At 41.8% G+C, this 12,489-nt stretch overlaps 1 protein-coding gene across 1 annotated transcript in view; it reads right to left on the bottom strand.

Moving 5' to 3' along the window:
* The window catches only part of TM2D2 (TM2 domain containing 2), an 81,661-nt gene that overhangs the window by 2,280 nt on the left and 66,892 nt on the right, over positions 1-12,489 (bottom strand). The window contains exon 3 of the mRNA XM_078666482.1: positions 9,272-9,387. Coding sequence (XP_078522608.1) covers positions 9,272-9,387 — 116 coding nt within the window. The remainder of the gene's footprint in view (positions 1-9,271; positions 9,388-12,489) is intronic.

Here is a 12,489-nt window from a genome sequence, read left to right on the forward strand (position 1 = left end):
TTATGTCATACTCGCAGTATTGTTGCAGAACCTTCATATTTGTTTTTGACGGTAACTGGTGGCTATCTGCTAAAGATACAGTCCCTGGAACTCAGAAATCCACCCCATTCCACTTCTGTGGACCACCTGGTACCAGTTAGTGAGAAGTCCCTGGCACACTGACTGACGTGAATCCTGAGCCCCTCTCTGTTTGTTACATCTAATTTCAGGGGAGTGAGTTTTCTTTCACTTTCACACTAGATACTCAGGAACTTAAATGTGTTCTGCAGAAACGACAGATAGAAGGTAGATGGTGGGTATTCCCTATCAGGCCCCTGTGCGACAAATGGCACACAAAGAACTGGACTTCCCTCACCCTACCATATATAGATATGGTCTCTGCAGACCTTCGGCGAAGCCTGCAGCACAAGGGGGACAGAGCCCATCCAAAAATGTTCAATGGGGTTCTCTCTTCCTCCATTCTTTCGCAGGAGCCTGGTCCACTTCAAAGGGCTTTCAGGAATGCTCTAGCTGTTACCTACATGTCTCCAGTCTCCACTTCGTGAACCCTCTTACAGATGAAATCCAAAATGGATTCCTATGTTCCTGTAGTCATGCAAAGGCCACACCTTGCACCCTCACTCTTCCACACAATCTCAGTGCAAACATGCATGCACCTTCCATGCCTCGCAGGGACAGAACGGAGAAAGACGATAAAAGAAACTGGCGGAAACCCTTTTAGCACGAATGGCATCTCATGCAAGTAACAGGAAAATGGCCCACTAAGGCATCTATAATCAACTGCTGCAACCTGGAGAGAGGACAATAGTCACTCTCAAAAAGTAGGGTTGCACTTAGTAGGCATCAGAACTCCACTGTTTGACCCAGTCCTTGTCACAGACTCTCAGCACACATGCATAATTCTTGCAGAGGTAAAATATAAACCAAAAGATTCAGATATTTGCCATGGGGGAAATTAGATCAGAGGCACACACTCCAAAAGGTTCTGCTGGAAAGTCTGTTGTCCCAACCCATAATATCCAACTGAGCAGTTGCAATAATAAACGGGACAAAGAATTCACTTCCAACAACTCTATTTAATCCACACGAATGAATGACAGTTGGCTGCCTAGACCTCCCAGGATCAATGGCATAGTGAACATGTTACTACAAAAATCCCTAAAAGTAGCAGGGCTAACAATAATCTAGTTTACTCTAGTTAATGAGATTGTTGCATTAGGCGACTTTGTAATATTCACTTAAAGGTTGCCATGAAAAGTGCCACTGAGGTAGTCTCTTCACTCCTCTAACATCTGTAAGCAATTAAAGACAGATGCTAGTGCACAAACATCTTTGCAAATCAAAGCAAATGATGCTTACGTTTACATGGGATTGACGAGCCAACCAGAGTAAAAAAAGTCAACGAATGAGTTGACTAAATATGTCAGTTCCGCTTGTAATATTATGGTCAGGCTCTAGAAATTCCTAGTTGACAGGGATCAGTCCAGAGTTCTAAAAGGAAAAGAAGACACATGAGGACGTCGTAGTTACCCTGTCCCCTTAGGCCTCGTGTTGTTGTCCCAAGGGACCCTGCCAGGGGCCCCAAACTTTTTTTATTTTTTTTATTTTGAAGCAAATTTGAAGAAACCTAGGATATGCTGAGTGACGATGTCTGACAAATCGTTTCATAGATGACATATTTCCCCCCACAGATCCTCGAAGAGCCCGGTCCCCTTGCAACAACCCTCCCCTCGAACCTCTCTGCAGCCACCGGGCCACTCCCTCAAATCATCATCTCCATAGGAATCCTTTCCATCACTCTCCCTCAGACTAATGGTCCCACACCTTTTCAAACTTCCAAGGGCAGCTCCTTGCCCAGTATATTGACTCATCTGCCTGCATCACTCCATATTGGATACCCAGTCTCTCAGTGTCTGGATCCGTGTGCAGTCCCAATATCTTATCACGTCTCTCCGTGACACCTCTAGTGCTATATTGAAAAGCAGGAGTGTGAACCTGTCTAGGGTCACCTCCCCTCGGATACCAGGGAAGATCATTCTAGGAGTAAGCACCAGAGTCTCCCCAGACCCCTGAGAGCCTGCATTGAACCCCACCAAGAAGGCCCTCACTCTCGGGCACTGTCCACATCCCTTCAGGCACCGGTCTGTGTCACTTATCTCCATAGTTTGAAGCATTGTGCATATAAAGTATGCTCGGTGTAGCAATTTTAACTTAATTAGCCAGTACCATGCACAGATAGCAACCTCCCCAGGGTACTTACACGCCGCCCCCCCTACTCCTCATCCTCCAACCTACCCAGGCCACCTTCAGCGTAACTTCTGTAACAGGGCCTGGCTATTGCTGAGGAGCGCCAACTATAACTGGGAGATAGCATGTCTGCGGAGCGGGCGGCCAGCGCCTGATACTCCAATGGGCTCTCAGCCTCTAGATCTTTGAGGGCAGAGGATGCGCCAAATCGCAGCCCTCATTTGATTACAAAGTGAACTGACGAATGAAATGGTTGATATATATAGGTTTTAAAAATAACTGGACTTTGTGCTGTTTTATTCACTGAGGCATTAAGGAAGTAATCTCACCAAATCACGTATGTATATATATTTTATTTTAAAGACTTTATACTTACCTGCTAATACTTACTTTTTGTTGCAAAGTTGCGTCATAAGGGCACATGCGTGGAAAAAGGCATGAGTTGTAAAGGCATGCACAGTAACGACGTGCTCGATGTAATAACCACGCTATTAAGGCATGAATTGTAATGCCATGTGTGGTTCAGTCATACAACCGTACAACGCACCACTTTATTCTTTAAACTTGCCCAGTGTGGGTGCGAGAGGTGGACCATTCAGCAGAACAAAAACGTAGGGAGTGGCCTTGGTTGGCAAATCTAAAATGTTGGGACAGTTGGTATAACGATAGCCATTCTCCAAAACATCATGTGGTTTATCCCGATTAAGGCCATCTGACTCTTCCTGATAAATACTCTCTCTCTCATTTGTGCAGTGGTAGGGTTGTTTTGGCCACCCTTACTACCATCAAACCTCAGCAGCAGTTCCCAACAGTTTGCATCTCAGCAGCTACTATTGAATTATTATTGTTTGAACCCAATTAGGGTTTAGCTCATTTGAGCTCAACTGCCTCATAACATTTTGACATGGTAACCTCCATCACCTTTATTTGGTTACTCATAGTATCCATTATAACGTGTACCCTCGCCTTATGGGTAGTAATAAACAGATGGACTTTATCGTAATAGCAGATTGGAATTTCCTAAGATCCTCTTTCCTAAGTCCCTCTCTTCCACATCACCCGACGGAACATTTGAGTTCTTGTGCCTTGTCTTTCTGGCTACACACAGTAAAGCAGAAGCCATATTCTTTTTCTTTTTTGCTGGTGGTTGATCAACCAGAGAGGAGGTGGAGGTGGGGAAGCAAGAATAATTGTAAGTGGTTCACACGACACCAGTGTTCCTGGTAACAAGTGCCTTCAGAGTAGTGGCTAGTCCACTGTTTCACCTATGATAGAGCAGACCTCCGTTATTCATCCATATCAGTAATGATTGCACGCACCCATTGAGCTTGATAAAAAGTTGGCTATTGACTTAGTCTGAGCACTGGACCTGGACTCCGCAGGAAGTGTAACATTCCTTATACCCATTATGCGATCACTGACCTATCCAGCTGATCACTCAAATGTCAGGGCCAAGAAGGATGGGCTAGCACAAACTCTTCTGGGCTTTGATTGGTGCAGACGGGCCGCCCACTCTTGGCCTGGGAGTCGCCCGGGCCCTGAATGGCACATCTTGCCCAGCAGGAGACCTTAATGCACTTTACAGTGGTAAATAGCCTCTAAGTCCCACCTCCTCCGGCCACAAGAGCAGAGCCAGCTTGTACATTTTGTGTCCCGCACCTTCTCAGAGCCCTGAGAGGCAGCCTTGCATCCTGTGCAACAGGAGACCTTGATGCGCCTTATAGTGCTAAACAGCCTATAAACTCCGCCTCCTCCATCCACCAGAGCAAAGTCAGCGGGGTCATTTAGTGTCCTAGGCCTTCTCAGAGCCCTGTGATAGTCTTGCGTCCTGGTGACTCAATACTGCCCTGTATCAAAAGTTAACGTGCACAACTCGAGGGAACTTTGTTTGCTAAACCGCAAGTCCACATAAAATATTATGTGGATGAAATCTACCCATACATACATTCTTTTTTCAATAGAGTACTCATATGCCTAAGATAGACCCGATATAAGATTGCATTGCGAACAGGGGAGTCTAAGTGTAAATCTAGGTTTTGAGAAGTTAAACAATGGGAGGATGCAAAATATACTAGTTCTAACATGGATGGGAAGATCTTTAGCATCATCACCACATCTTTAACACAGCAGGGCAAACACAAAGACCAAGTTTGTGATAAAATATTTTGTAGGGGTGCCGTCGATTCAAGTGTTTTATGACGAGCAATACCGTAAGAAAATGGGTTGCTGGTTGAGGGGGTGAAACCCTTCTTAAGCAGCAACCACAATTGTCAGGGTGAAGTCGCAAGCAAACCCTAATTTAACCTGCGCTCAGCCCTTATGCAGCTTAGCACAGAACAGTCAAGCTTAACTCAGAGGCAATGTGTAAAGTATCTGTGCAACACATCAAACAGTAATGCTGTGAAAACACACCACAAAAAAATCCAACACTAGTTTAAAAAAAAAGTTTTTTGAATAAAGCTAACATCAAACTTCCAATTAGTAGAACCGGAGATATGCAAGTTTAAAGATTTCAGTGAAAATCACACCAAAAAGTACAAAGGGCCAACTGTGGATATCTGGTCACGCTGCACAGGGACAAAGTCGGGCCGACCGTGATGGAGAGGGGGCTGGCTACAAGGACCCAGTTAGGCCCACTAAACAAAGTACTTTAAATACTGAATTTATATACAGCAAAAATGATGGCAGTGGATTTTTAAAAGGTTTTTCATAAAACCACGATCTTCCTATGTTAAAAAAAACAAGGGAGATATAGATGACAATCGTCCAGTAGCGTATCAAGGATACTGGTCTATAATTTGCCACTGGCCGTTTGGAGCCTTATTCTATGAACATTACAGATAGGTAGCAATGACATAAATATTCTAAGTGTCAGAATTTCGGATTATTGTCACTTACTTCGACTTTGGAAACATTTTAACGTAGAGCACTGACACGCTATACCTCGTCTTGATATACGAGGAACTTGGATGATTTTATTTACTTCTATTTTGTATATAAGTTGGCTTTGAGCACGGATATATTGCACCTCGTATTGTTATATGAGTAACTTGCTGCAAGTTGACATCGTGACAGGCACCTGGACGATTGTCATCTATATCTCCCTTGGTTTTTTTGAACATAGAAAGATCGTGGTTTTATGAAAACCTTTTAATACAGATATTGAAGCCTTGAAAAAGTCGCAAATGGCGACGAAACACGCGTCGGCTGTACCATTGCTGTAACAATCTGGCAACAGTGGTGAAGATCTATGTGCTGAACAAAGTGTTAAATTTTTTCTTATGTTCTGTGTATTAAATAACCTTTTTTGACTGACAATTAGTCAATTGTATACTTGCTTTAGCTGTGCTCGGTCATTGTTTTGTAAACTTTAAGCACTGGTTTGCAGAGTGTTGAAAGTTTTCGCGTCAGAGATGCATCACACAGCAGAGGCGATCTGTCGGGACAGAGGTGCAGCGAGGCTGTGATGCAGAATCCAGAGTTGTCATCGAGGCTGCTATCGAAAAGAGATGCAAGGACCTGCGCCAAGGATGTGTCGCACAGCGGCGGTTCTGTAGGGGCCACGAAGGCTATGTAGGTCCCTGCGACAGGTCCAATCCACACAGCAGCGGCGCTTCATCGGTTCTCCTTGGGGTTGTGCTGCGCAGCAAAGAAGATGGATATGTACCGCTAGGTCCACAGAGGCTGGCAGAGCACTTTAGGCCCACTTCCAAGGGTCCAGGCCTGGGGTGGCACCACTTGACAAGGTAGACACACAAATGGCAGAGTCCAGATGCTGGGTTTAGGATTGTTGGAGTGTTCTGTCCCTGGGGATCAAGTCAGGAGGTCAACCAACTAACCCTTGGAATCACTTTGGGGTCCTGGGTTTAACAAACGCAGGTCAGTCCTTCTCATCCAGAAAAAGACGACAGGAGGTCAGCAGAGCAGCAGTCTAGCAAAGTGGCAGCCCCTTCAGCACAGCAGTCCTTCCTGGGAGAGTGTCCACAGGTCCGGAAGTATACTGAAAGGTGGTGTCTGAGGTCCAATATTTTGTTCCTGGTACCCTTTCTCTGGAAGGTGGGAGAGTATTCTAGAGGTTTCCTTTTGACGACCACAGGTGTTTAGCCTTCCCTATCCTGGCTCCAGACTAACTACAGGGGGTACGCATCCCTTTGTGTGGAGGCAGGGCACAGCCCACTCAAGTGTAAGTACGGCTGGGCCCAGCTCTGCCCGCCCATCCTGCCAGGAATGGCCCATCTAGGCCACCTATGCTCTCTATTATGTGCGGCTGTCTAGGTGAAATATACAAAGCCCAACTCTCAGCTACACCCAGTCATGTGACCCAGGGACAGGCTATAGGTACTTAGTGGCTAAGGCCAGTAAATGCCAACTTTCTAAAAGTTTTACCAAAAAGGGGGAGTGTGGCCCATGCGGACAGAAGTGGGGTGAGGGCCCAAATGCTTTATAGAAAAGACAAAAACCCACACTTCAATGAATTTCACACCATGTAATTTGGGGATGAAAAAAGATAAACACTATTTAATGCGTTTACCTTAGCGATTAGTTGCGCCAGTTTTATTCATCAATTTTATCAAAAAGAACAAATATCACTATAGTCAAGAGAAATATCAAAGCCTTAAACGTAATGACCATGACAGTTTTAGTGTCCAATATTTACAATGATAAACTTTTAGTCAAAATATACGTGATTAAACAACGACATGACAAACCATACATATATTGTGAAACTGTGTAGAAAAACAAATAATACACAAATGCCATTATGTGATATTATTTCACAAATAAAGTGAGGGGAAGAATTATCGACATGTTGTTTTCATAACATTATTGTGAACCAACAGCTTTTTTTTGAGCAAGAAAAAGCTGTTGGTTCACAATAATGTTATGAAAACAACATGTCGATAATTCTTCCCCTCACTTTATTTGTGAAATAATATCACATAATGGCATTTGTGTATTATTTGTTTTTCTACACAGTTTCACAATATATGTATGGTTTGTCATGTCGTTTAATCACGTATTTTTTGACTAAAAGTTTATCATTGTAAATATTGGACACTAAAACTGTCATGGTCATTACGTTTAAGGCTTTGATATTTCTCTTGACTATAGTGATATTTGTTCTTTTTGATAAAATTGATGAATAAAACTGGCGCAACTAATCGCTAAGGTAAACGCATTAAATAGTGTTTATCTTTTTTCATCCCCAAATTACATGGTGTGAAATTCATTGAAGTGTGAGTTTTTGTCTTTTCTATAAAACTTTCTAAAAGTGGCATTTTCAAAATTGTAATTTGAATTCCAACTTCACCATGAAAGAGGATTTTTTCATTCCAATTCCAATGACACCAGACATGAACACGTCACTTTCTCCAACTTGAAAATGACAGCCTATTAAATGTAATAAGGTAACTCCAATGTTATCATATGGGAGAGGTAGGCTTGCAGTAGTGAAAAACAAATGTAAGAGATTTTCACTACCAGAACATGTTAAACTTAAAAGTATATGTCCAGCTTTTTAAATACACTGCACCCTGGCATCCAGGCTGTCCAGGGCCTGCCTCAGGGGTGACTTGTATGTATTGTATGTATTAAAAATGAGGTATTAGGCTTGGCAAAAGGTTTATTTTGCCAGGTGAAATGGCAGTTTAAAACTGCTCACGCAGGGTACAATGGCAGGCCTAAGACAAGTTTTGAAGGGCTACTAAAGTAGGTGCCACAATCAGTGCAGCAGGCCCACTAGTAGCACTTAATTTACGGGCCCTGGGTACATGTGGTACTACCTTACTAGGGATTTTTAAGAAAATTTAATATGCCAATTGGGGATAAGCCAATGTGGGCAGCTTTTAAACACATGCAATTTAGCACTAGTTAGCAGTGGTAAAGTGCGCAGAGTCCTAAGGCCAGCAAACAGGAGATCAGCAACAAAAAAAAAAAAAAAAAAGGGCGGCAAAAGGTTTAGGGGAAGACCACCCTAAGGCTGCCATATCTAAGACATATGTTACAGTTAGAATATCGAATTTTAAAACAAAAAAAAACAAAAGAATGGTTTGTGGGTCTGTTTGGAGGAAGCTGGGCAGTTTCCATTTTGATGAAACAAAACTCTTAAAAATGATTCTCTCATAATTTCCTTAGAACTGTTCAACTTCAAAACACTGCACAACTTATCGTCTGGCTACATTTCTAAAAATAAATCCCTAGATAACTGCTGTGGAAACACATTTCCATAAAGTCTTGCACCTTAAAGACATAAAAAAACACAAGCATTGGCAAGCTCGACAGGCCCGGCATTGGCTGCAGTTTTTGGGATTTTTTAATGCCTGTTTTGAGTGGGAATTATTTTTTGTAGAACATTATTGCTGGAGAAGCCGTCAAACAGTTACCAATAAGAAAAGACATGTCTAACATCCAAAACATATTTTACTGTATTAAAACACACACAGAGAGCCATAGCAGCCACAGAAGGAACTACTTTCTGCAAGGATGTGATTATGAAAGAGCAGAATTCCGTCACTCACAGATAAGTTAGCCAATGGACAAAGTGGGCTGACTCATTGTCCCCAAGAGAGAGATATAGAGACAAAAGAGAAATAGAGACATATATAGAGTCAGAGAGACATAGAAATAGAGAGAGATATAGAGACAGACAGACAGACATGATATATATATATATATATATATATATATCACTAATCCAGACAACCACTCTCCATAAACTGAAATCTTAAGAATGGAAAACCAGCACTTAATTTAACAAAAACATGTTTTTTAAAGAACCACTTAACCCTAGGAGTAATCCTACCAAGTGCAAGTTGTAAATGGTATTCCTCTTGCTGCAAGATGTTTTGCACAGTTAAATTACTTTTTTTCCCTTTTGAATAGAAAATACTGAAATGTGAAACCAAACAGAGAAAAGGGGCCATTGGCACTTCTGAATTACACTGAGGTGATGGTGCGTGGTGGAAAGGGCAATGCGTACAGAAGCAGAGAATGTGGTCACAAAAAGTCTGAACTAGTTACTCACTTGATGCAAGGTACATTGTCCCTTCTAAACGTGCGTGGGCCAGCACACTCAATCCCATCCAACGCCTTACAAGGTACTTCGGTGCGCTCTACTTCTTTATATTCTTGACCACCAAACTGTGACAAAACGAATAAAAAAAAAAAAGCAGATCAACTGAAAAAAATCACATCTGTTGAGCACTACTGTGATATTTGTGGCATTCCACTGTTGATTTCAAACAAAAGAATTAACTTTTGAATGACAAGTACTTTTGACCATGCAACACTATCCAGCAAGCATTGGTAAAAAACAAATGGTCTCTCCCATGAAAACTATTGGCTTTGCTAATGCTTTTTTGTCTTACATAGCCACCAGACTGATCAGCAGCCCCCACAACCCCCGCACCCTTCCGTGCCTTGAGACCCTCACGGGGGAGTAGCCGAGCTTCACAAACCCATGATTGATTGATTGATGAATGATTGTGCATTTGCAGCAGCCATCTTGGAATGAATTTGTAAAATATAACTAAAATGCATTTAAACATAGAGGTTACATAGAGGTTACAAAGTAACATGTGTCAGCAGCAGCCATCGTTCAATGCATTTGGTTTTCTCTTAATAAATCTGGTTCAAAGATGGCCACTGTGCTTACTTGTACACCGACGCCAGACACCTTTGCATGTTATCTGTTAAAATTTACAAAAACCCATTCATAGATTACTGCTGCACGTGCATGGCCATGTTGGGATGGGAAGAAACCCATTTTAAAGACGGCCGCCTGGCGAGTGGCGACAAGTGGGCGGAGGGATCTAATGCCGGGGGAGTAGTGACAGGGAGGAAATGGACACATCATACAATCAAAAACACTGAGGTCGAAATGCTCCAGTCTGGGACAAACAGAAAAGTAGGGGAGAAAGTTATTGAATTAAGAACATGGAAGTGATGCAGGCAACAAAGCTATCCAATCATGAGGAAGGGGATGACCCACAGCCCACTACAAGTATATGTAATGTGTTAGAAATAACAGGTCTACCACAGGCATCTGAAGCGGTTGCTAGCTAAAAAGAAAGAATGAGATCCTTGCACACTGTGATTCTACTATGTAATGTAGACTTGCGTCAAGGGATAAACGTTCTGTGCAGAATACTGAATCTAGGGCATGGTTTTCAAACATTCCTTTATGTTCCACTGACATGCTAAAAAAACTGACATGCTCAAAAAGACTAAGTTGCCAGAGTAAATAGCCTCCTCATTCACAGAATTCGGTTTGGTGGAATTACTTTTATGATAACTGAAAATCCAGAAGAATGCTTAATTTTTCTGCATCTGTAAATGAACGGAGAGTTGTGTGGATGTTTTCGGGGTGCACTGCAAACTGAGGCCCCCAACTATAATATAAACACAAAAAAGGGGATCTAGGTTCTGAAAAAACAAATCAAGCAAATACACTTTTCTTTATCATCATTTATTTATGTGACGTTTTCCACCTGGAGTACTCTCAGGAACCCACAAAAGTTGCAGTTTTGCCAAAGTAGTCTGGCATTTTTTTTTTAAACCAAATAAAACCCAAATCTATTCGAATCCTAAGAAACATTTTGACACTGAAAAAATGGTTTTGTGATTCACACCCCTATGGTGATGGGACAGCACTTAGTGAATTAATACGGAAATGATAATGTTCAAAAGCCTTACATTTGCCACATCATAAAGACAATCCCCTTCAAATTCTGCGTAGAACTACAATAGGGGTAGTATAAAATACTGCTTATGCACATACCAGATTCAAAACTGACAAAGGATTTGAAATATAACACACTTTGGATAGGCCTATGATGCAATTCATAAACAAGATATGAATGACAGCACTCAGAGCATTCCATTGATGCAAGTAGACATCCATATTCTAAGACTGGAATAAGTCAATCAATGAGAAGTTGCAAATGACTCTAGTCACTATTTGATGAACACTACAATGTTTTTCCAGACCACTCAACTCTTCCTGGTTTGCAGGGTGTCATTAGCCTGGTAATCATGTTTTCCTTTCAAGCATGCCAAGTGCTTCCCATTGACATCAACGGAATCATCCATTACAAACACCTGCCTTCGCCCTTAAAAAAAAACCACACTGCTCTCCTTTTATTAAATGCACACCTTCCTCATCCACTCTCCTTCCCCAGAAATATAGTAGATTCAGAGGTTTTTGTAACTATGAATAGACAAAGAAAAGCTCATTAGTTTAGAAACCAAATTATTATGATTTTCTGAAAACCCAATTCCAGAGCAAGTTTAAATGCAATTACCTTGCAGCCCAGAAAACCTCTGGCTTCACAGACTTGGAGTCAATTTTCCTGTTACTAAAGTCCAAGTAGCTGTAGTGCAACCAAGCTCACACTCTATCTGGATCTAGCAGACTTTATATTTGTCCGATTATGGTGGCGGTACAGAGAGCCAAGTTCAGTCTATTCACCTCAGCAAAAGAGAAAGCGCATGGCCAACAAAGGCAGCTGTGGGAACTCAGACTGACTTCAAAAACGGTTTCCTTATTTTTCCTTACAACACAAGTCTCATACTGTAGTTTCCATAACATCCTTTCATAGGAGGCCATCTTTATGGTTTACTCCACCCGATCTCGGTAGATCTGAGCCACTCCCATCCTAGCCCCTCCTTTTATGCAGTTGACCCTCAAGGCTCCCTTCAACATCAATCAGTGGAAGTACCACCAACATGGAATTATCATTACAGTATATGACAAAATGGAAAATGTCCCTTGACTAAGGAGAATTGAATGTAATACTAAACATCAAATTAAATAGGTCCCTCAAAAGAATGGTTTCCTAGCCTTAAAGAAGATTGGTGCTCAGTCAATGGCAAAACCAATAACAAAGCTCCAACTTTTTGTCAGTAGGTAAAGTTATTTACACAACAGTGAATTAAACCAAAGTCTTTCGGCAAAACCCAGAAAGGATACAAGAGATTGTGCAAGTCAGTGAACAGACGGTAATACTACCTTCAAAACATGCACATAAGGATTGGCATGCAAATTTGAAAAAAGAAAAAAAAACATGAACATGCCCAAACAATAAATGAGATTTGGCTGAGAATGTTCTGTTTTGCTGGTTTCTGTAGATTCTGTGAAGGAATTTGATGGGAAAGGCCTAGGTGGTCCTCTTGATTGAAATTTAATAAACTCAGAGTAGAACTAAAACAAAGGAAAAACAGCTTCATAACCGTCAAACGTCT

Source organism: Lissotriton helveticus, chromosome 11 (genome assembly GCF_964261635.1).
Source record: "Lissotriton helveticus chromosome 11, aLisHel1.1, whole genome shotgun sequence".
In the NCBI taxonomy this organism is placed as follows: Eukaryota; Metazoa; Chordata; class Amphibia; order Caudata; family Salamandridae; genus Lissotriton; species Lissotriton helveticus.